We start from the raw sequence: 25,749 nt of genomic DNA, 5'->3' as shown, positions 1-25,749 counted from the left end.
TCTTTTGGGCTCATTCCTGGTTTATTTTAATAAAGAAATTTCTTATCTGGCCCCAACAAAAAGGGGTAAAAGATTTACTTTCACATAGAACTTTACAAAGCTGCAACTGAATCAAAAGGAGCGTTTTCATAAATAGATGTACAATTGCTCTCATTACACAGTATTTATTTGCTCAAGATAATTTCTTCCTTGTGCTCACATGTCCATTCTTCCTTTTGCAGACAGCCCAAGGTTTCTCTCCAGCTTTTCCCCCATTTTGAGACCACAACAGCATCCTGTCAGCAGAATTTCTTGCCATGAAAATGGTCATGTTGTCACAGTCAGATTCTAGAATTGTTACTGCAAATAATTAACAACCATAGGAAAAGAACCAGGAACAGGTGAATTGAGTTCAGCTTTAATAGATTCTGAAACATCTTGAAGTCAGTGCAACCCACAGCAAAATCCAGAAGTTTTGTAAAAACCACCTGCACACATGAGAGAAAATGAAGTGCTTGGTTTTAGGCAGCAGTGCTGGACACTGTGTGCAGATTCCTGAACAGTCAGTGCACCTCGGGAATTTCACTGCAGCTTTTTCAGTCTGTAAATGTCTGTGTGTGTTTTAAGGCCCTGCAGCTACAGAGAGAGTAAACCTGAGAGTGTCACTTGTACACTCAGTGTTGGACAGCCTAATGCAGCACTGCTGCCTCTTGGAGCAGTGCCTCAAGAACATGCTATTATCCTAGGATCCAGAGAATTTCCCTATCACCAAACAGCTGCAAGGAGGGAAACCATGTACAATTTTTCAAGTGACTAGCAAGTTCAGTTTATTAAAGCCCAGTGCAAGCTGGATTTAAGTTAATGATCATTAATTGTTCCTAATGTGAGAGCTAGTCTTGTGCAGCAATTAAAGGGTTAAAGTGGAACTCTGTAGTATTTTAAACAAGTTCACATATTCTCTATACAAATTTGGCAAATTCATGTCACAGCCATAGATCTCATTCTTGCAATTCCTGCAAAATATCTACAGCTCCTCTGTCGGAAGCAAAGAGAAGCCCCTGAGCAGCCAGGTGTGCCAGGGCTCGGGCACAGCCTCCCAGTGCCCACGAGGGCTGCGAGCTCCGGCCTCCAGCCTGGCCAGGTGGACTTCTTGAACCAAATCTGCTTTGACACATGCTCCCAAGAGAGCTCGAGGCCACAGAGCAGCTGAGTATGGAAAAACTGATTGCATCAGAAACACTGCAGCCTAAAGGAAATCAAAACCGTGACTTCAAAGCCAATCAAAAACCCAAAACAACCCCCCAAAAGCAAGCGTTTATATGCGTTTAGATGTAATAAATATTGCAAAGCACATTTGTCTTCCCCCCCCCCAAGTCAATAAGTATAAAGAAATAACCAATGCACCAAAACATCAGCTTCCTGCAATGAAAATGTTGGAGTCAGCAAAATACCTGCAAGCCAACTGAAGGGAAAGCTTTTGCATTGTCACCCAATCACAAGTTGCTTCCAGTTCTATGCAGCCAAATCAAACCCTCTTCAAATTCACAAGTTTGACCTAAATAAGCACCACAGCATGAAAAGCTTCTTTAGAAGTAGGATGTCAAGAGACTTTCCTTAAAATATAAAATAAAATGTGAGATAAAAGGTTTCCATTGGTCAAGTTTGAAAAATTGCCTTCCTTTAGCCAACCACAGCCTGTCCCTTTGAGCCAACCAAAACCACATTTTTAGGTTTGTCCTTAATGAACACAGCCTGGCTGAGTTGCAAAATCTGACAGGAATAGATGGCTGTGAGATGCATTCTGAGGGTTGGGCAAAGGGAAACAACATTACAAAGGAGAAGGAATATCAAGGAACAATTAGGGTGGGCAGAGGAACTTATTAATTCTCAGCCACCCTCCTCTATCTTCAGGAATCTCACTGTCTTCTCCAGTTCTGTGTTGTTCAGGTGTCCTGTAGTTACTGTCTTCTGTCTTCTGTCTCTGATCTGGAAAATGCCATCACAACATCCTCAGCACCTGCAACAACAATGGATACAGGAAAACTGTGCCATAATTACTTCCTTTAAAGAACAGTGGAGAGATGCAGTACCCAAACTGTCATTCCACACATCCTTACAACCAACAGAGAAGCAGATGACAAACTAGGGAATGCCAAAACCAACACCACTGCCTGCTCCAGTCAGGTAACTGCTCAGCTCCACAGAATCCTCTTCTGGGGTTTGCAAAGTTCAAATTCAACTCAGAAGGAGCATCAGTGTGTGAAATTCCTCCAGTCTTTTACCTCTGGCATATCAAGAAGCAAATCTCAGTTTTGTGCCCCAAGCAACTTCTGCCTATACACCTGCACACAAGATAAAAGAGTTCTCAGTTATCTAATCTGCTCTTCAGTTGCAATATAGCAGGAAAAGTGGTCAAAAATGGTTGTAAATTCCCCTTGCTAATGTCCTTAAAAACTAAATCAATACTCATGAAATGCAACTACATTTACTTTTATACACTTCACAATTTATTTGTTATATGTACTCAGAGGAGGAAATATTAAGGACCAAGCAGTAGTTTGTTTTTCATATGTAGGGCCCTTATCTTATATAAAACTACATCAAAAACTGCTCTGATGCACCCTCTTGCCAGCATTCAGAAGCCCTGCAGTCATCTCCCTTTTCATCTCCTGCACAAACTGTTTCTTCCTTCATCAAAACATAAATGATATATAGCACCAGGCTCCAGCTCAGAATTAACAAGCTGCCTTGTTGATTTTAAAGCACACAAGAACTACCAGCCTCTTAAGAAAAACAAGGATTTCACTTGCAAGGATTGTGACAAACCCTTCAGTGCTGGAGAGGGAGGTCCCCACGCTGCAGCATTAAGGAGGCAAAGGCAGCTCCAGCAGCACCTCTGGCACTGAGTGTTCCGTGCATCCCTTTAAGGTGCAGGAGCAGCTGGAGTCGCCTGGCAACCACGAAATCACAGACACGTCACTCAGCACAGGGACGAGCTGGATTACTGAACAGATGTTGACTGTTTTCCCAGGGTCTCCCCTTTCCAGTGTCTAAATGGGAACTAAATTCTTACAAGTTTCCTTGCAATCCCATGCAGGAAAGGGGGCTGCATCCCAGAAAACCCCCGAGCCCCCTGAACACAGCTCCGTGTTCCTGCCTGCCCCGAGCTTCCAACCTTCCAGAGCCACTGAGGGAACGTGGCCATGTCTGGAGGTGTCCCCCAGCAAAAGAACCTGCATGACATTTGTCCAGAAAAAGGTCATCCACATTTCTCAGCACAAAAGCAGGTTTTGTTCCAGCCCTGTCCCATAACCCAAACTACCCAGAGCTAAAGGAAACCAAGCTAACGAGGCTGCTCATTAAGCAATTCTCCAGTGCCCGTGCTCGTGTACAGACACAAACACTGCCAGAGAACAGAGCTGGGCCTTCTGTGTGCTGAAAGGAAAGCAGGGACTCGAGTACCAGTGAACAGAGCTGCTCCTGCAGGCCCACTTGGCTCCCACAACGGATGTTTTCTTACTAATCAAGTAAAATAATGTAAAAAGCAGAGCACAGGTTACAAAGTTAAGCTGCACATGGCCAAGAGCCCGTGACTGAGACAATGGGACGGTGAACCACGTTTGCTTTGAGCACATCCTCACCGAGCTCTGCACTTCCAGCAATTAATGTACAGAACAATAACAAAGGCACACTTCTACCTGACCTGCATCTATACTTACAGCTTCTCTCTCCACAGCTGTCCCTCTTCTGGGCACACATTTCTATCCCAAAATAGAGACTTACAACGTAACAAATGAAATATTCCCCATCTTTTCTAAGCAAAGCTTTAACTGCCACAGACTTTTAGACATTCAAATACTTTTTCTACTGCTTCTGCCTTAGTCTTTCTCGCCCTCATCCTTCTTAGGAATTAACAATAATTAACTGGTGGCCTTACGTCCTATCTTAGAAAGTAATAGTGACAATCTTGCCCCACTAACTTCCAAAAAAATTCTGCTGAGATTATGTTCCAATTGCAGTTGTTTGAATTGCTGAATTTAGAATTCTTCTACACCACTTGTTCTTCAGTCTTAGCAAGCCAAGATGAGCTGAAGGTCAAACAACTTTACTGCAGGGCAGGGAGGGCTGCAGACACACACTGAGCTCAGCTGCTCCTCAGCTCACCTGCATGGCAGAAAGCTTCCCCAGGGGACTGATGCCAGTGCTGCCCAGCAAGTACCTGGGTACAGAGACATGAACCCAGCAGGGTACAGGCTGGATTAAAACCACACTACCTTAACACAAGAGAAGATGCTGACACCTCTAACAGCTGCTGCTTCCAAGTGCTCTTTGAATGATAAATAGATACGTACACCTGATTTGCTTGTAGTCACCCGCAGAATTAATTAAACCCCAAAAGCATTTAGAGATCAGAAGGTTTAGCCTGTTGTGAATTTCTAAAGGCTGCCAAGTTTAAAAAAAGAAATTCTTCACTTCACAGAAGATCTCTGCATACATACACTTCTTCAACCACCTGCCAGCAACAATCTTCTAAACATTAACTCTTCCCTGAAACTCCCAGTATTAGCATCCTAGTCTGCCATTCTAAAAATGCACCATGCTCCGCTGAGAGGATCAGCACACTAAAACAAGCCTTGTGTTCAACAGAATAAAACTACACTGAGCAGAGCTCAATCTCCATTCTCCATCACCATCTGCCCCTGGAACCCCACAAGCTGCCTGGGGTGGTTTTGGTGCCCCACAACCCAGAGAACACGTCTCACCCAGCCAGGCACATGTTTGCATCTCAGCCTTGCCCTCCCCACGGGACCAGCTTCCTCCAGGAACCAGCACGACACTCCTGTTGCTATGGGAACACCAGAGCTGCAATCACCAAGGTCTCAGCACAATTCCCATCTCGTGCTTCCTCCCTGCACTGCTTCCATTTACAGACCTGCCGGAGCAGCGCCTTCAGCGAGCCCAGAGCCAGCCCACCCTTCGGAAATGGAAGGACCTGGGGAACAGGGAATATGGGGCTCATGCAGGAGATGCTTCTGTGCATAAAACATCCTGAGAGGCGTTTTGCTTGTACTCAAAAATACGTGAGGAAGCCTGAATTTCATCCTTTTAATCTGGAGAGCCCTAACAAGCGTGAGCTGCGTTGGTTCTTGCTGCAATGCAGGCAAGACCAATGTGTGAATATCCCAAAACAGCTCAGGATTACATCCCCTCTCCAGCACACACACTGGTTGAACTGACATGCCTCAGGGTTCCTCAGTTATTCTTGGAGCCATAAAAACAAACAACAAACACTCCACAGATGTCAGCTAAAGAGCTCCCTGAGTAAAGAAAAACACCCTGGATTTTGCACTTTCATAATAGGTGTTAACAATGATTGAAAAATAAAATGGTTATAAAAAAGGTAAGCATGACATTAATATTAGACTCAATTATCATATATCCTCTTCCAATAAAAATAAGCATAAACTGAAGGGGAGTCTCAGCCTTCAGGCTTGATTAAAAATTACAGAGATATTCCAAGATGCTTCTTGATCAATTAGCCATTAACTTCCATTGCTGGATCCTCAGACAACAAACAGAGTATCATGGAGGGACTTCAAATGTCAGAGATATTGGTATTAACAGTGGCTCATGGAGGGTTTATGGCACAAGCCTGAATTCAGCAGGGACACCAAAAACTTCTTCCTTCAGTGCATTGTCACATGGCTGAGACAATGGACACAGGCTGCAGTGACTCCCTGTGGTCAAACCAAGGGGCTCACACACAGGAGCCACTGATCTTGATCAGAAATCACAGCAGTGGCACCACAGGGACAAGCTCAGCAGTCCTGCTCAGGTAACTGCTAGGGGACCACCAGCCTCAGAGAGCAGATCATGGATGCACAAAAAAGAAACACATCAGAAATGCAACAGAGACTGTAATACATTAACAAAATCCAACACCACCCATCCTCTGTACTCCTGTTAAAAAAACCCCAACAAACCAAAACAACCTTTCTGGAACTGGAGCCAGACTGCAGCATTTTTAAGGCACACACAGAAACCTGCAGGTCCATAACAAAGCTCTCAGAGTGCTCAGGCCAACAGTGTCACTCTATTTTTTGGAACAAAATGGGGATGTCAAGTCAGCTTTGTGTCTTTTGTGCCTGCTGGAGGAAAATGGCTCTAAAGATACGTCAGGGACCAGTCAGGCTGAGAGCAACCTGTCCTGCTATGGAACAAAGGACTGTGAAATCCACTGAAGTGCTAACCTGGTGTAAGTTACTCCCTAAATAACACCCCTTTTTGTTGTTATGTAAGACAAGTTGCATAAAGGAAAAAAAAATCCTCCAGAGGAGATTCAATGAAAACAGAAAAGTAGGGAGGAAAATTCCTTTAAGCAACCTTGGAGCAGCAGAACGGTGAGTGTGTGGATTTGCAGGGGTTTTTCAGCACAAGGTAATGCCATCTAGTGGAGATGGGATCTCCCTCAAGGTGGAAAATCGGGCACATATGCCACGGTATCCCCAGCTCCCAGGAATTTCATACTCAGCCTTCCTGTTTCACCAACCCCAGCACCCAGCAGAGGGTACAGGCAGCAGCAAGCAAAGAGCATTATCATTACTCACTGTTAGAAACCTGGAGAGATTTCTAAGAAAATCGAAGTCCTGAGCAATAAATTGCAGTTGCTTCTGTCTGTACAGCACACTAAAGCTTCATCTTTCTCCAAAGAAATAGGTTATTTGGCTACATTTCCTCAATTCCGTTGGTACTTCTTGCTATTCACTGCTTAATCTGGAGATGGCATCTCTGAACATGAAAAGAACCAACATCCTTTCCCACTCTTCTAAATATTTAACTATTTTCCTTCTTTGTTCTTTTCTTCCCTACCAAGAAAAATCTTAATGGTCAGACCACCAGATGAATTATAATTTTGGACAACTGAAGGTAGGTGTGGAGTCAAATCTCCCAAGAGAGACAGCAGAGCCTCAGATTCTGTCAAAGCAAGCACCCACAGGGAGGACTTCACTTCCCTATGGACAAAGTTCTAAGAAACTTCACGGACTTTTATGAAAATGGTGACAGAGAAATCAGTTACTAACTGTTCAAATATGGGACAAGGACAACTTTCTGAACCACGTGTGAAGCTCTTACATTTCCTGTATTGCCCAATTAGTGAGTCTAGAAGCAGACTGAGGAGCTCTTGGTCTCTCCTTTAATAACATTTAAAAGTCACATCAAAACTCAATTTTTTGAGTCTCCAAAGCCCTCTGCAAGGTGAGAAAATGTAATTTCACAGTAAAATCAGACAGTTTAGACAGTGAAGTTGGATGCAGCTGTGCAGGGGCACTGCTGTAGGAAGTATCTGTGTCCCCTGGCTGGACTTTTGATTTTATCATCTTTTCTTTGCCAAAGTGCAGGTAATTCAGCATAGATTTTACTGTGAAAAATTTAACTTTTAAGGATAATGCTGAAAAATCCCAACTGCAACCAAGTCTCTCTTAACTGAACGTGTCTACCTCCGTTTCTGACAAGAAACAAGCAAATTCTCACTTTAGACTGGCAGAAATGCTTTCTATTTTGGCTCAGAATTCTTCAAGTATCCACCTCCATCAACCCCCAGCTATGCGAGGAATGAACACACAGGCTTAAAACACATCAGCAAGTTTGTGCAGGTTGTGTTTGTAATGGATTTCTAGATGTCTCAGATCTATACTAAGTTTCTGCTCAACTCAGTTCTTTCTGGCATGAGTCTTACAATGTTCCTTCAATTCCAAACTGCACATTATGAACGTGATCTGGTACGAGGGCTGTGCAGGGGAGGGAGAGGAATCCAGTAAGAAACATTCAGGTTCAGATGAGATTAGTGGACTCAGAGTAGCTCCACACAATTGTTTACTGTTAATTCTACAAAGAATTAACAAAACCAGCATGTAGCTCATCCCCTTAATGGGAATCTAAACAAACCAAAGCAGATTTGCAAACTTATTATGTGCCTGCTACCCCTGTCTGCGAATTCATTACATTGTGCAATTAAAGAAATGCAATGGGAAACAAATTCCTCCTATTGCTAATCTTTCCCTCGTACTCTGCTGGAACAGTAACGTTGCACTTCACTCACACACTCACGGAAATGTGAAAAACAGAAGACGTTGTTGGATGACTCCATTTTATTTGGTGACAAAAGTGTTATCAAGAATGCATCCTAACAGTATCAGACTGACTTTACCTGTCAAAATAAAACCACCTGTTGAAAAAGTTCGCTCTGGTTCTCTTCCAAAGCTTATTGCAAGCCAGGACTTGCACACCCTGGACTGCAGGATGGGTTTCAGCAGGTGGCACACTATTCTGGAAGTACAGGAAGCTAAAGGTCGGGTTTCCTGAGGCTGCTGTGCCAGGGGAAGCAGGCCCAGGGCAGGGGAAGGCAGAAGGGGGCAGAACTCACCCTGGTCGATGGAGTGCTGGGGCAACTGGCTCAGCTGGCTGTTCACCACCCCCGCGTACGTGCGCAGGAACTCCTCCTCGCTGGCCGTCAGCTGGGGGCACAGAGGCACTCAGCAAAACCAGAACCACACAGACTGCAGACACCAGCCCCCGCTGAGAGGCACCACACCAGCCTCTGCTCTACTCTTCACCAGCTGAATCACCCCTTATTTGTGCAGCTCGACCACCAGCAAGGACACAGCAGCAAAATGGTTCATCATGAACTCATGGGCAGATTCAGTGTCACCTTAAAACAGCTGCTTTACTTGGCTGTTTTTCCAATAATGAAAAACTTTAAATCATTTATCTATATATGGTAGTTTCAGGCATCACAAGCCTCATAACATTTAAGCAAAAATCAATTGTGTTTAACTGATCAGGGTTAAATCCATGATGGCTGAAACAATTCAGCATTAAAACCAGACCACCGCCTGCCCATCTCAACAAACACTACCCCAGTTAGTCCAAAGTTGTCTGAAAACCCACAAAAGATGGGCCATGAAGTGCATCTTACGTTTGATCCCATCTTCCTGAGCATGAGCAGGACTCTCACTTTCTGCTGGATGTACATCTCCTCCGGACTCTTTCCGGGGACGCCCTCACGGTTCATTCCCCTCCTGCCAGCTCCTGGATTTCCTGGAGATACAAAATCAGAAAAAGACAAACTAAAATAGGCAGTGGGATCTAACAGGAAATAGAGGAAAAGTTTCATTTCCAAAATACTTGTTTTTCACCAGTGGCAGATCACTGAATATCCTGGGAGAGTAAGGAATCACATCCTTCCCCAGAGAAATCCTTAAAAATATGAGCAACTGAACTGGGGCTTACATATGCAATTGCAACATTCACAGAGGCTCATGTTCACATCCCCACAGCTCATTATCTGTGGTTACGTTACTGCACGAGTAGAAAAGGAATTCTAAGAGCTAGATGAAGGAATCACCCTGACAGAAGAGTCCATGGTTTGGGGTTTTTTCCATAAATAAGCACAAGAAGAATGAAAACAGGATGCAGAATGCACAGCAATCAAGTCTGCAATGGCTAAACAAAAGCTGTGTGAAATCTCAACTCTTAGGTCTTCCTCCTCTCTCTTTTTTCTTTTTTCCTTTATAAGACAGGCCACTGCGTTACTGTAAAAGTTATTAAAATTTATGAAATTGTTTTGGAGAGAAAGCAGAACTAAGAGGAGCAGGGAAAGAGTATCATTTAAAAGCTGAGCTTTTGCTTCTTATTTTAATAAAAATAATGATGTTATGGAATGAACAGACTGTGCCATCCAAATTCTATAGCACAAAGCATGATTATACTTTATTATATGAGTATCTGGTAATTATGTAAGTTCCACAACAGGGTGTTTACCAAGACAAAAAAAAACATTCAGGCATTCTCTTCAGCAGCTTTTAAAAACCGTCTTGAACCATGTTTATTAAGACAACAGTAGTAAAAACCTTAACCTGAAATGTAAAAAATAAAGGTGCTTCAAGTAACACACTATTCCAGCAGTGTCACAAACTCAACCAACCCCTTACCAGTGCTGTGTGGTGGAGAAATGTAACCCCTGACTGCCCCTGAAGAGACCCTACAAGAAAGATGGAGAGAGACTATTTACAGGAGCCTGGAGTGACAGGACAAGGGGGGACAAGTTTTCCCTGTAATGTTTTCCTGCAGTCATTACCAACCTCTCCTCTCACTTCATTTTCATTATTACTCTTAAGGGAAAGTAATCTGGGTGTGGAAACCGTTTAAAATTACACATAGGCCCTCCTGAGTGAGTCAGAAGTAAGGCAAACTTCAGCAGCAGCTGCTGGGACAGGCTCTGCCACCCACATTACTGAGCATGGAGATAACACCAGTAAAAAGTGAGAAAGATCCATCACCAGTCCTTCTTGGACAGGTTTCAGTGGGAAGATCTGCATGAAACTGATTTGCTATAGATGGTTCTGCTTGGAAACCTGCAGCCTGTACATATGCAAGGTGATGATTGTTGGGGGTTTTTATACAACCAGCAAACTGCTCTCTGAAGGGGGAATTAAACAATCCCATATTTTTGTGTAGTGTCAACTCAAGTAAGTAAATTGGATTATTCTACTATATACTCCACAGTGCAATTTACTGAGGGATCACAAGTGATGCCAGTAGTAAGACAATGAACAAAGTAAGACAGTGAGCAAGGGACATTAAGTTATACACATCCAGAGACTGATAAAACAATAAACATTGATCAAGATACCAAGCCAGTCTGAAAGGCTGTGACTGGTTCTTAATATTATAAACACTTAAAAAAAATACTGTACTTGAAAAGGGAAGCTGCTGTATAGTAACCAATCAACTGAGAAAAGAAAAACCATGGCAGCGAAAGCTGAAATGTAGCAGCACATCTATCGTTTAAAAGTGAAACAAAACGTATGGGACATCAATAGGTGGCACCATCCACAAGCACCAAGAAACTGCCACAGCTGCCCCCATGCCAACGAGGAGGACCCCACTTCAGCATTCCTCTGCACATCAGGTATTACAAGACCTGGAGTCTATTCATTGCTTCCCACCATAACTATCTTCTAGCTGCTTATTAATTTTCAAACTTTAAAAAGGGGCGATGGGAATTCCTATCTAAGCCTGGTTCTTCTAAAGTAACCTTCAGCCAAGATGGGTTTGGCATGAAGCCACCTATTTACAGGAAGGATAAAAATCCTAAAGCCTGCCCATTCAGTGAATGCTTCACACAATTAGTAGGCAGCATAGGGGGAAAAAAGCACCCAATATGTATAGCACTCAAAAAATATGTATAAAGAGGTAAAATTAAGCTTTCAGAGCAATAGCACTTTGCTCTCCCCACACCACCCAATTATCCTGAGCAACAGCCACCACAGCTCTTCCTACTCGATGACATCAGAGTGGAAAGACAAAGGTCTTAAAACAGCACTGAGACCCCAGCACGAGAAATGTGAACATATCTCTGGTTTTTTGTTACATAAAGCTTAGAGAAGACACAGTTTAGGATGACAACATTACCCAGCATATGCTACATGAGAAAATTTCCAAACCCACATAAAAAGCTGGTCCAAGCCCAGAAGACAGCACGATCCACCTTCGCAAATGAAGGACTGAAAAATCTTATCAAAGTACTTATCATCTTTGCTCTCTCCAGAAAGCTACATTCATATGCTACACATTATGAAACGTTCCTTAAGCAGCATTTCCCGGCCCCCACGGATCTTTCTGGCACACAGATCAGTGGCCACTGCCCCATCCCCAACCAACAAAACACCAGATTTCCATGCCAACATACCTGCTTCTAAAAACCACAGGAGATCAGATAATCCACGTGTTCAGTCCTGATCAGTGATTGGAGCTGGGAAAAATGTATGAGGGAACTGCCCTGTGAAAACAAATGAGCAAAGAATTACAGAACATACACAGCTGAACCCCAGAAAGACCCTTAATTCAATACACCTTCACTCCCAGTCTGCTTTAGAACACGGTCTAGGTAAAATTCATACAACTGTACACTTGCCTGGAGCTGTTAAACATAAAAACCATTTTATGTTTAAAGAGTAAGTTTTTTTAAATCAAGCCATTCTTCAGCTGCAAGATTTCCACCCTGACCATACCAATGAGATTCCCAACCACTTGAGAATGAATTGCATTCAAGCTTTGCATTCTTTAGGAAGCTTTCAGCACAAACCCCAACTCCCTGGAAAAAACCAACAAACACTGTGATATGTAATTTCTTCTAGTAAAAAACCCCCAAATAGGTGTAACTTACCAAGGATTTGAGAAGAACTAGGGAGAAATGTAAACCATGCTGATTTTGACCAAAATTATTGTTTTCAACTGTGCCTATGTTATCTGAATACAGTAATTACAAGGACTGGCACTCAAAAGCTGGGCTGGAAAACTCTTTGCACAGAATTTTTCAGACCAACCTCACATTCAATCACCCAATAGACAGAAGAGACTTTTATTTTTTAGATTTGTGACATATTTCTGAACATCTTTTACAACGGGTATCAGGGGCTGGTAAGAATTTATAACTTCCTATCCATCACATCAGACTCTAAGACAAGCTCAGTGTCACAAATGAAGTGACAGTTCAAGCCCCTTTAATGTGCAAGGAAACAACAAATGCTGCTACTCAGGACAACATTGCAGCCAGAATCATGTAAAAAATAGCATAAATTGCTGTAGTTAATGCAGAATTTCTGATTAGGGTAGATATGCACACCTGCACCATTTGTTAATAAAGTCCAGATTAAATGTACCAAACGTACTCTCCCTTTTTTATCCTTTTTTTTTTCCTTTTTGTGGTCAAAAATCAAAAGCTCATCTAGACTAATTCTACTTTTTCCTGGCTGTTCACCACTTCATGCAGATGTCCTCACCAAGAGGGAAACAACACTGGAGTAGCCAGAGCTACTCAGATGTTCTGTACCCAGAGAAAAGCTGAATCGAGGTCAAAGTGCCAGCATGAGGTTCTCTCACTTAAGAGATCAGGCTGCTTCCCCAAACATGGTGAGGCTAAATGAGTTTTTAAGCTAAAATGTAAGGCACACTCATTGAAAAGAAACATGTTTTTAAAAGTACACATCACGGAATTACAACAGCATTAAGAAAACTGAGCCAGCATCAGGATGCAACACGCCAAGGGCAGGATGCTGGCAGCTGAGCGTCAGCTGATCAGCAAAGATAAAAACTGATTCTGTTCTACAACCCATACATCACCAACAAACTTAGCAACAGCACTAATGAATCCCAGTGTTTATACTTAAAACACAGAATTAATGTATTTACCTATTCTTGCCAATATTATATTGCATATGAGAAACATTTCCTGGAGAACAGTATTTCAACTTGTATTCTCAGCACAAAAAGCCAGACAGGGGGACAGAAAAACAAGAACTGCTGTGTACTGGACTGAAGGAATCCCCACAGCATCAACAGAACTCCACTGGAAAACTGTTCATCCAAGGGAATGAATAGCCAAAGTAATTCCAAAGCCCAAAGACACAGTCACTGACACATCCTGGCCTAAGCAGAGAAGTAATGGGATCTCAGCTGAATTTCTGGGAATCATGTCCTGGATGGCACTACAGGAAGAGAGGCCAAAGGCTGGTGAAGCCACAGAGAATGCACTGTTTATCAGATCTGGAACTGGTCTCTCCAGGTAAGGGTGAGGCAGATGTGCAGAGCCAACAGGAAAGTTTTGGCTGTCTGTGCTTACCTCTGGCAGCTAAACGTGGATCTACTCCCCAGTGGCAGTTTTCCATTCCTTTTTCACGAAAAAGACTGACCCGTGCATTTCAAAAGCTGCAGTGTTAGTCAGGAGTGATTGCATTCTTCACTAAACTGTGGTAAAAGACCAAATGCTTCAAGCTTGTCCTGCTGCATCCAGCATACTACAAATGGACATAACTGGGTCACCTAATTCTCCCTTGTTTGCCAGGCACAGGCAATGAAATTTAATTCTCATTTATTTTTTAAGATGATTCACATGACAGAATAATAAAAACCAAGGATCTATATATTACAGCCAACACTGCCAGCCCAGCTTTGCTAAAGCAATAAATCTGAGTTTGAAAACACTCCCCCCCCTTTCCCAAGCAGTACAGGAGGTCAGCCAGTAACAGATGGGAAAGCTGTCCTGCAGCCCAGCACTTCCCTCCCCATGCTGCCTGCAGTGGGCTGGGTGAGGATCTCAGGAATTCCTTCAGCTCAGCAAGGCCCAACATGTGGACTGGGCAGAGCCAAGAACGCCTGACATCCCCATCTGTCTCCTACCAAACTCCTCTCCTGGGCTGGGGAAAGGCTGAGTGCAACCCCGGCCCTTGGCAAACCAAGCACAAGCAGCACCTTCACACAAAGCACTGTGGATTGAAGCTGCAGGTCCTGGCAAGGCAGGAAGTCAGAGATCAGAGCAAACCAGACACGCGTTTGGAATGAGGAGCTGGACTTCTACACCTACAAACACCGGGCTACTTTACAAGGATATTACCCAAGTAATGTAATAGCTAAGTACTTCCAATTTTTCCACTAGCATTAAGGAATACTTCTCACCTCTCCTCATTGTTACTTGTTCTGAAAAATCTTTAATGAAAATACAATATATTTCTTCCCAAAAATGAACTAAAAGACCACTGTGGCTTTCTCGTCAATTACTGACCCCAGACACAACAGTACATAATGAAAAAATACTGTAACTGCAGTTAGCCCCCCCTTTTATTCCTTCTTCCTAACTAGCTTTAGAACATCAGCTACTGGGGTTTCACTTCAGAAAAATGTAGACCGGAGAAATCTGTAGTCAATCTCAGTTTAACTTCTCTGTTTTACCAACAGATGGAAACAGCTCCTAAGGAAACTCAAGCCTCACCAGCAAGAACTGTTTTGACTGAACGCCTTCAGAAGAAGATTCCAACACTGAAAATTACAGATTGGTAACTGTATTTCCTTCACTTCCACCTACACTGGTATGAATGCAAAACCTGGAAGGGACTCTGCTGGACAATGCCACAGATCAGTTCATAATTAAGAACTCCCCAATTCTTCTGACTCCCCTCTTGTCATCTTTTTAAATAAACAAAAATTTCACATCTCAACAGAAAAAGACACACACTAAAAAACTGCATTTTTATAAATTTTGCATAAAGGAAGCTACTTAAGCATCCCATTCAGTTTTAAAGCCATGCTCATTTAATGCAATGAGAAAGCAACATGAGCTTTTGTTCCTTCAAATTACATATTCCCCCAACACTGTACTCCACTGTAATGCTGAAATTCCTAACAACCACATTTTACTGGCATAGGAAAACACAAAGTGCAACTGAGGAATCTGCACAGCCTAAATTAAGGGGGAAGAAAATAAAAAGGCAATAAGCTGTTGGAAAACGTAGTATTTTACATATTCAGTCTTAATAATTTAGGGTACTTAGAGCAGCCATCTGGCAAGTTCTTTAAAATGTAAGTCACAGCTGACTACCTCTTTAATATCTTGTAGCATTTCCAGTTACAGCCAAAAGAAATCCAACAGCAGTTAGTTCAGCTACTTTTTTTGTTGTTGTTGAATCTGACTGGTTCTGTTCAAGGCAGTTAAACCTTCAATTAATAGGACAGGATTATAAAAGCTCAGATAAGGAGTTATGGTGAATAAACCCGAGCACTGCAGGTTCCCTTTGCTCTACACAAGTGGAGTTAAGAGCAGCAGGAAGGGGTCCCTTTGACTCTCTGATATCATTATCCAAGGTTAAGCCATTACCCTCCACAGTTACACCACGGAGCACTTCAGTGCTTAAACATGGTCATACTGGGAAGCTTGGAAGTGCAAGGGGATGCTGCCCCTAATGTAAGCCTTGTTAATTTTCAAATGCCATTTTTCAGAGAACAGCTAGAGCCCAAAAAACCTTCCAAGCTGGAGCCTGAAACCTGAAGTCAGGAACCAGAGTCTGCAAAAACCCTGCTACAAATTTTCCTCTAATTCATTCTGACTCATGACCTTCAGTCACAGGCAGCTGGAGACTGGATTAATTCCCATCTCCAGAGGGATACAATGAAGAATTCATAACAGCTACCTATTTATAGGTGAACAGTAAGAGCTGAAATATTTAATACCTTTTTTTTTTACTTCGTTTCTATGTTCAGTGCTACCTTTTAGCTGACTTCAGAATCTGAAACCCCAGTGTCAGATTTAGGTCAATTTACTGTTGGAACTCCTGTGGTAGGTTCATATCTCTTAAATGTTAGACTTAAATTTTTAAAGAAATGCTACAGTCCTCCTTCTTGAAGAGGGACAGGCAACAGCCCAAAACACTGCCATTTAGTCATGAAACATTTATGAACACAAGCAGGGGTTTTTCTCCCCAGTGCTGGATCACCTTTCAGAGCTTCAGAACGGACTTCAAAAGTAGCAATGAAGTGCATTCCATAGAGCTTCCCAATATACCAAAACACTTCTTACATCAATGCTCAAGCTGACTTAAAAAATAAATCTAAAAAAATCCTAAAATAATCACCACTTTCATGAAATTAAAAATTTGCCTCCTGACCTTCAGGCACACACAAACCAGATGATTTTCCCCCCTTCTCTCAAGGAGAAGGCACCTCTCACATCTCATACAGTTAAAAGAGGCAGCACAGGGTTTTAGGCAGTTCACGTCAGTCAACTTGAAGCCTCTGAAATTAAATGTAGTAACAGCAACAAAACCTGAAAAAAAGCCTTTCATTTTACAAAGGTATTCACACTTCAAAGATGAATGTGTCAAAAATTCTTTAAAAAGTGACAACACTTTGCTACAGTTTATACACAAATTCCATCCCAGTCCAAGAAACAATTCTAGAAGAATGTTCCAATACTTTACTCACAATGGTGCCCAACAGCTGGAGAGATGAGTGCTGCTCTCGTCCTAATCATGGGCATCTTCCACAGAGGCTCAGGCACCTCTTCTCCTATTTATAACAAAGCTACAAATCTTCTAGGCAGGAAATTAGGCCCTAATGACAGATAGCCAACGATTTAACTACCAGGTATCCCACACTGAAGAATTACTGCTGTTAAAAGAGTGTTCAGCATCCATCATTAAAATAGAACAGTACAGAAAAGCTTTGTGTGGATCTATCTGCAAATATTTTATTTCAGAAGCAGAAAATGAAGCTTCCAGCACATAGGCCTAGATTTGAGATGCCTTTTCTTTTCTCTGAGAAATTAGCTCTATTTTCATAGTTTTATTTTAATTTGAATCATAAACTAGTGGAAAAAATGGAACAACAACAGGTAAAAATTATCAACTACTTACAGGAATCAATAAATGATTTTCAACATACCCACCCCATTTTATATGGTTGGCATGCCATGCATTGTCCACACATGTACCCATGGAACACCTATGAGGTGTGATATTTTTTGACTATTAATTATTGACACCAATGACAGTCCCCAGGCCTGTTCTGTGGTCATGGCAGAACCTGAGCCAAGGCCAATTCCCAGAAAGGCACAAGGAACAGGAAGACCATTAATCGTGGCCAGGTCAATCAGCTTTATGACCAAAGCCACGTTTTCAAAGCAGTTCTGCACAAAGTGGCAACACTGGACTCAGGATCCCCTGAGAACTTACAGATCATTAGTATTAAGTCTGGGGTTTGCTGAAGAGGGACATTTATAATCAAGAAACTAAAGTCAATGGGGTAAAAAACAACAATACACAGGACATAAACACACTGCACTCATGAAATATAACCATTGATAAAGAGTTACTTGACTGTAGAAGCAAGAAATTGGTTCTCTCTTCATAATGAACCTAAAATAAGCCTCCACGACCCAGTACAATGTCAAAATTGATGCAGGTATGTGAATGTGCCAAGGAGCAGGATGTTTTTTCTGCCTCTTCAGCAATTCTCAAGTTACTTAAAACAGAACAGGAAACAGAAACATGAACAAGGACAGTCAGAATTACCAGCACTGCTAATGGTGAAGAACTTCAATATTTGTTATGTTCCCAACCAGTTCCATTAATAGTGTATTCATATTCAGATTTTTGACATTAAACTGCATCTAGTGCAAAAATTTGATGTTTCAGACAACTTTAACAAAAAGGCAAGTGACACTGTTAACCAATCAAAAATGAAAAGACAACAGTCTAAAATCACAGAATCACAAAATGGGTGAGCTTGGAGGGACCGCAGTGGGGTCATCGGGTCCAGCCTCCTGCAGAAGCAGGGCAAAAATCCTTAATCAAAACAGGCAAAATCCTAACTGAGAACAGGAAAAATTCCAGTAAGTATCTGTAAGCAGTTAAAATAACAATGACATTGAATTTCAATTCACAATCATACAGTAAAAGCCTCCGAGGGCCAGAAGTGCCATTTCTGGAGTCGAACTCCCTGTGCTGGCATGACCAACTTCTCCCAGCCCAAGTACACAGTTCTGGGTACATTTAACCTGAAATGGCAGAGGTCACAAGTGGTGGCACAGAAAGGCTTTCTCCCCACCGTGTGTGTACATATATCTATATATTTTATATATATCTATATGTATTTGTAGGCATTTCTCTGGTATTCATCAACACAGGATCTACAGATACCCAGGTATCAGAGAGAGATTTCAATGTAAATGTGGCCTGTGCTGCCCTGTAATTTTTACTGACCCCTGAACATCATTATTGCCAGGTCACAGACACACATTTTCACACTGCAAATGCCCATAAATCTTTTATAGTAGAGAGATTAGGGCTAACTAGATTTTTTAGAAGCAATTAAAACGTGAGCTGTTATTAGGTTGATGACTACTTAGCATTTTAGTATTTTGCAACACTGTATCAAACTACATTGTTAGGACCAGAGACTTTCAGATTAATAGTTCTTTACTACCAAAACTGTGTAACCATTGGACAACAACATGAAATAGTGTTCTGGCCTCATACATCAATAGAATTTGCTGTAAAATGTGACATACACAGCCCTTATGTCACCTAGTTATCTTGCCTTGGGAAAAAAAAAATCTTTTGTGCTGCTTTCCCCATGGATGCTCTGAATAACCAAAAAAAGCAAAGAAGAGGTTTCAGTTCTGAATCAAGATTTAATTTTCAAATCCATTTAAAGAGATCTATTATTAATAGCTCTTGCTGTGAGTTGAACTAAGAATTAATGGCTATTTGTCTAATGTGGCTACATGCCTTGATCATCTCTTTGGTACTAACCAGAACACAAACTCTGCCTCCTCAGTGATCCGTGAGCATCAGTAATGTTACTGGATAATATGGGCAAGAGACTTTTGCTCCTAAGACCTTCATAAAATAATAATCCATTAGACTTCTCCTGGATAGTGTTCCATAGGTTGGTCTCAGTAGCTCTTTTAATTATATGTGCAAAAGTATGCCAGCTTCTCTCTTCTCTGAAGGACTTACTCGAAACAAAAAGCACAAGAAAAGGATTTTTGTTCCCTTCTTAGGTCACCAAACAAGACTGCTGCAAAGATACCCGATGGAGAGAGGAAGGAAAAAAATCCTTGTCAGTTTTAAGAGAGGACTTTCAACATTCACTAGTTTAAACCAAATGCCTAATTACGCACCGATTTTACCATGGACATTTTGCTTTCCCTATGTTTTGGCCAAGTGGGATTGCAAGGAAGGAAATCTTGCCTTCAAGAGACTTCCTACTTCTCAGGAAAATGGATGCAATTTCCTTCCTCCCTAGCCACAATTCTGAATGTTACCTTAATTATATTAGCCGTGAACTGTGACATAAACCTGCATGGGGTCAGTGGTCTGACAGCTGAAGAGTCCCTTTAGCACTGTACAAACACATGTGGGCTGGAGAAAAGTCACCCACGGACTGCAGGGCCTTAAGGGTTTTAGCAAGGCCGCATCGGTTCTGGGACTGATTAATTCCTGAGCACAATGGAACTGGAAAAATCACAGGCAAGACACAACACACATACGTTAAAGGCAACCATATGTAAAAATATTTATTTGGATTAATCAAACTCCAATACATAACAATAGTAACAACAGGAGTTAGCCCAGAGACCATTCACAACAATGCTCAAGACCAGCTGATTCTTACACAAGTTAAAACCACTGTAAGATCCCAGATCACTTCAGAAGTTTCCAAGAGCAGGACTGCACCCAGCCGCCACCAATTTAAGGCAGAATGGGCAAAGAGAATGACTGGAAGTGCAGCCAGATTTCTGCAGCTCCCAAACCATAAGCACAGTTAGAGTACACCTTTATAAAGGATAGCTGCTCAACAAAAGGCAGGAGCCGATAGCAGTTAAATCTAAAACTGCAGCTACCAAGAGCAATGAAATGAATATATGAAAAACAAGGGGCCAAAACTGTAGTGCCTCACACGAGCTATTTCACATACAGTACTTTAAATAAAGATTAAAACATATTTTGTAAAAGCTAGTGAACTAAGAATCTTGACAGTGAAACAGTAAGAGAATGGTTGCAAACAGTTTGATGTGAATTGTGAAAGGCTTATTTTACTAAATTCATTGTAGCTGCTGACCACGATTTCAGCTATAAAAGTTCTGTTTAGCAAAACCTGATGTTTCTGACCTCTGAAGTTAAGCAAAACCCTTCACGAATTCCACATAAACCAATGAGTATTATTTGGCATCTACAGACATTCCTGAAAAAAGACAGCTAAGAAGACATGAATGCTCCTATTTTTCTCAATTTGGCATCAACTCTTAATTATATTTTAAGTGTTACTGCTGATCGGTTCTGTATAAACATTCAGTTAACTGTGTTTATCTTGAAGTCTGATATTGCCTCCCCCAACCAACTGAGCAAGCTGCCAAGGCACAAAGAAATTTTCAGTTTTCCACATAAGATCCAGCACACTCAAAGTTAGGAAACTCCATTAAAATTACATTAATATGGCAACAGGCACCAGAGATTCCACAGCTGCACTACCTTCTCCTCAATTCTACAAAAAGCCTTCCTTCAATTTACCTTAAGCTGTTTCAGGATTTATACTTCTCCTTTATAGCAACTAGGCTGCAAAAATTTAGGTCACATTTCCTTTAAAGGTACACGTCCATGTGTACTTATTTAAAGCTCAAGGAAATTAATTAAAAGCTCCTCACTGACTTCAGTGTGCATTGAATCAGGACCTGGATGAGTTCAGCGGCAAAACAATTACACTTTAATTAAACGTCTCCACCTTCATGTGAAGTAGTCAACTAATTTTATGGAAGGATAAACTGAGTCAGAAGGTTTCTGAGTTTGGTCATGGTCATAAACAGAGTTGATTACTTAAGTTGTTTCCATATTTTTTAGCTGCCCTCATAACAAGAGAAAATGGACTTGCTGAAAATCAAATAAATTCTTGATCTGTGTATTTGCACGGAATGAAACAGAACATCCTGAGACAAGTGGAATGGTTGTACAAATCTACTGACTCCATCTCTGTACCCCAATCAGTAGCTCATTTAGTCAGTCACAGGAATTCCAATAATGCAAGAAGTTGAAATTATTGGGGATTTTTTGGAGATTATTAGGCTGTTTTGTTTGGTTTTAGATAGCATTAATAACTATATCTGTATTATTTTTGAAAACAGAAATAGGCTTGGCAGATTTGATACCTTAAAAACTTGGATGAATTTACTGAAAAGTAAGAAGTATGACTACACTTTCTGAATTCAGACTGACATTTAAACCATACATAAGCTCTGTAACATTCTGTCAGATCACCAGCAGTGAGGAGAAACAAGAATGAGCTTTCCTCACTTTTTTCAGCATTTGTTATATAATGCTTCCTCAACATCAAGGCTGAAAATAAATCTGAGAGTCAGGAGAGTGCTCTCCTTATTCAACTACTAACTAATGGGTTTTGGTTAATTTGCTGATCTTTGATTTCTTCTCACCTCTAGTTTTGCTCACTCTGCTCTATCTGCACTCTCATGCCAATGGAAGCTCATGGACAGGGCACAGCTCTTGAAAGGGAAAAAGAACTGTAAGAGTCCTCCATTCTCAGAGATACAACACTGAACAAAGTGGTTTGGGGTTTTTTTCCTAAATGAAATTAAGTTACTTGGTAAAAAGTTTTTAGCACATTTCAAAACTATTTGCATATCATTTCTCCCTTGTACTTAGAAGCAAGACCATTAAATTACCAACACTGGATGTGGAATAGGTGTATAGTGCAGAAGTGATTTCAGATGGCACATTTGTTAGGATTACAATTTTCCCCATCACTTCTGCACTATACACCCAATGGTGTGGTGCAGCTGTAACAGCTGCCTTGTCCTTGCTGCATTTCAGCAGGAAATCCAATCTGATGACAGCTTGCAGTAAAAAGAAATACAGTTTTGCCTCTGCATGTATAGAAATACTTCTGATACCAAACTTCTGTTTGGAAAAAATTCTCCAGGAAGTTTCTCCCAGCATATCCAACAGCAGCCTATAAAACCCTATTGCCTCTCCGTGCACAGCACTTGGGTGGATGTTTGATGCTTCAAACCAGGTCAGATGCTCAGGAGGGTGCTTTGCAGTCAACAACCAATTTAGGAACTGAAATACTTAGTAAAAAACATAAATGTTTGTGTTGGTCACAGACGACAAACACTTCGGAGAGGAAAAACTTATATTAAACACATATATAGATCAATTTCTGACAAACTGTTTCCTAGGCAAAGCATCAACCTTTAACAGCTTCACCACATCAGGCACATTTAGGTATTAGCTCTATTTGCCCACATGCAAGTGCAGGATGATTTTGAATTTTTGGCAGCAGATATGTATCACAGTCATTGTTAGTAATTAATTGTTAGTAAAACAAAATCTAGGTTTTGTTTCCATTCACTTTTGGTTCTGTTTAGAAAACAACACAAATTGTTTTGGAAACGTCTCTCTCCTCTTGCAAAGTGAAGTACTCTCAAACCCTGGATGGGGGAAAGGATGGAATAGAGCAGAAACTGACACAGCTACAGATTTCCCACAAAACTGGGATTCAGAACTTGCTTTCCCAAACACTCAACGGGATGTTCTGTCCAGTGACACTTAGGAGCATTAACTAATTTTTGTTACGACAGGGACAGAAGCTCCCGCCTGTGAGCCACAGCCCTCGCTGTCCACACAGCTCCGGCCAGTGCGGCCCCGGCTCTGGTGATCACAAGGGGATTTATCACCGTGACTCCTGCCAGCCCAGGAGATGAGTTTCCTGCTGAAGATTTCACTGTCTTCCCAGCTGGATGTCAAAAAGAGTCTTGAAAGCGCTTTTCTGTCCTATGTAACTTTTCCATAACTTGTTGCAATGCTTACAATGAACTAAAAGACAAAACTGCTTTAAAGCAGATTTGGGTCCAACCCATTACCAATTAAGTTTTCCAAAATGGCCTTTGCTTCTGCATTTGTCCAGTTCTACACACTGCTTCATAGATTTATTATTTCCGTGTACCACATCAACTAAGACAGCACACAAATCCCCTTACCAACAGCTCTAAATTACACCGAAGGAGCTGCCAGTTTCTACCAAGATGCCAGAGGGACAAAAACTGTTGATGCTTTTTCAGCTAAGGACAAAGTGAAGCAACAGAAATGTATCTGAAGTACACCTGTCACCATTTTCCAGATGAATCTGTTTGTCGTGGCAAAAGTAGCTTTTAGCTTGGCAAGTATTTTTAAAAGCAACAACACATAGCTTTCTGTATGCTCCCTCACCTTGAATACCTGTACTTTCAAAATAAACCCAACTGAAGTACATGTTTGGCCTCATTTTTCACCATTTACATAGAGGTTCTTCTTCAGCAGGCTATTTCACATCACACATGAGCTCCAAAAATAACCAAGGCCAAAAGAAATTGAAAGCCAGCAAGTTCAGCAGCCAAAAAAAACTAAATATAGCAGGATTTTGTAAATGTATTTAAAAATGTGTTCTTAAATACTCTCTAAACATGCCTCTCACCATACTGGAGCCAGATTCGACCAGGACTGTGAACTAGCACACCTAACTTGCCTCCAAAGTCTGCTGGAGTTTGGTGTTTTGCTCCTTTTTTTAAATCCTCACATCTGCAGAATGTCTCATGCTCATCTCACAGAGCATCAAAGCTCATCCTGTTCAACATGCCAAGATGAGGAATAGACAAATAAAAGATGATATATAACAGAGCAAAATATTCTCTTCTTGAAGAGAAAGCAAACCCAAGTCTGAAAGGCAAACATGCCCTGATGAAGCACATCTGGATGGTGAGCAGAAACGAGGATCATGTCTCATTTGTCTCTGGAGCACTAATACATTCTGATCCAGAGGGTGATGCTGTCCCTCTCTCACGCATCTTCCCAACAGGTAAAAAACTAACGTGTGCCAACAAATACTGTCCATCTAAACTGAAAGTTACCGAGTGCTGCCTCAGAGGCTCTAGAAACACAATTTTTAGCCAAGGTAGGAATTACCCCCGAGGGAAGCCCTTTACTAAACCCTGTCCGAGAGGCGTTTTCCCAGGCGAGAGCCGGGATGCCGAGAGCATCGCGGGCAGACGGGGCTGCCCTGAGCGGGGCGTGCAGACCCGGCGTTTGATGGCCCGCGGCCGTGACACCTGCCCTCCGTCCCCACGGCTCCAGCGCACCTTCGGCAGCTTCAGCAGGAACGACTTCACCTGCCACAGCAACGCAGCCATGGCTGTCCGGACACCGCGGAACAGGGCGCCTCGTGACGTAAGGGGTGATGCCACAAAATTAAAAAGGCATCTCCTGTACCTGTGCCGGGGGGGGCCACGGCCTGCCAGGGGCCGCGGCCCCGCGCCGGGGACGGGGAGCGGCGGCGGCGGCGCCGGCGGGGCGGCAGCGGGGAGCGGGGAGGCCCCGGGCCGGCTCCGCTCCGCCGGCCCGGGCGAGCGCCTTTGTTCGCGGCCGCGCACAAAGGGCACCGCGCTCACCTGGTGCGGGGCCGGCGGCCCCGGCGCTCCGGCGGCTCGGGCGGCGGCGGGGCGCGCTCGGCACGGGCGAGCGAGAGCAGCACAGCGGAGCCGAGCGGAGCCTCCTCCTCCTCCTCCTCCTCCTCCGTCGTGACTCACCGCGGCGGCCCGAGGGAGGTGCCTGGGCGGCTCCGGGGGAGGGACCCGCCGCGTCCCGGCGCCCAGGGTAGCGGCGGCGCCGCAGGCAGCACCCGAGAGCCGGCCGGGAGGAAGGGGCGGGGACGCGGGGCAGGGCCGGGGAAGGGGCGCGCCCGCGGGGGCAGCGCTGGCCGGGCCCGCTGCTCGCTGTGGCGGTGGCACCCCGCGGGCACGGAGCCTCTCCGCGGGGACAGACGGGTCACGCACTCACCTTGGGAAACATCCTCTGGAGGGACGCGGTGGCGAGTGTCCCGGAGCTCGTGCTGTCCCTCCCGGTCCGGGGCAGCGGGACCCGCCGGGCAGCGCAGCTGCTGCGCTGGGGCCGCCCGAGATTCATCACAGCGGCGTCACAACAGGGTGTGGGGCCGCTCAGTAACCCTGCGCTAAGAAAGTTAAAGACACTGCAACATTCAGTACAGCTTAACTCAAGCTAATTCAGCCAATACAGAAAATAGCAACCTCCAACTGGAATAAATGGTCATTTAGTCACTGAAGCACTCAAAAATAAAGTCATGCTTCACCCACGTAGGGCTGAAGGAGAGTAAAACCACAGTGAGCACAGAGAGGAATTAGTTAAACTAAAAAACAAAGAATACAGAAGCCACCAAAGGCTCTTCACCCTGCTCCATCTCATCTGCATTACAGTTTCCCACTAGGTTAACAGTAACCCTGCTTCCTTACAGTGTGCATTGGTGAGGACAGCAAGGTAAGTTCCTGGAGATAAAAATGCTTTGTGTACCAAGTGTTATTTAATAAAATGCATG

The 25,749-nt window shown here is 42.9% G+C and overlaps 1 protein-coding gene across 3 annotated transcripts; it reads right to left on the bottom strand.

Annotated features, from left to right (window-relative positions):
• Window positions 1-25,284, bottom strand: CTNNBIP1 (catenin beta interacting protein 1). 3 transcript variants are annotated; one of them, XM_048326032.1, is made up of 5 exons: window positions 25,197-25,284; window positions 11,732-11,821; window positions 8,957-9,078; window positions 8,405-8,495; window positions 1-1,996 (listed from the first exon to the last, which is right to left on the bottom strand). In XM_048326032.1, the coding sequence occupies exons 3-5, from the start codon at window positions 9,050-9,052 to the stop codon at window positions 1,938-1,940; spliced, it is 246 nt and encodes an 81-aa protein (XP_048181989.1). In that variant the 5' UTR covers window positions 9,053-9,078; window positions 11,732-11,821; window positions 25,197-25,284; the 3' UTR covers window positions 1-1,937. The 3 variants fall into 3 exon arrangements, with proteins under 3 accessions (XP_048181989.1, XP_048181988.1, XP_048181990.1); XM_048326031.1 differs by lacking the exon at window positions 25,197-25,284 and adding an exon at window positions 24,809-24,870; XM_048326033.1 differs by lacking the exon at window positions 25,197-25,284 and adding an exon at window positions 24,500-24,582.
• Window positions 25,285-25,749: the final 465 nt, after the last annotated feature.

This window comes from Corvus hawaiiensis, chromosome 22, assembly GCF_020740725.1.
Source record: "Corvus hawaiiensis isolate bCorHaw1 chromosome 22, bCorHaw1.pri.cur, whole genome shotgun sequence".
NCBI classification, from domain to species: domain Eukaryota; kingdom Metazoa; phylum Chordata; class Aves; order Passeriformes; family Corvidae; genus Corvus; species Corvus hawaiiensis.
Note: the sequence above shows the minus strand (reverse complement) of the source record. Positions and strands in the feature narration are given on the sequence as shown.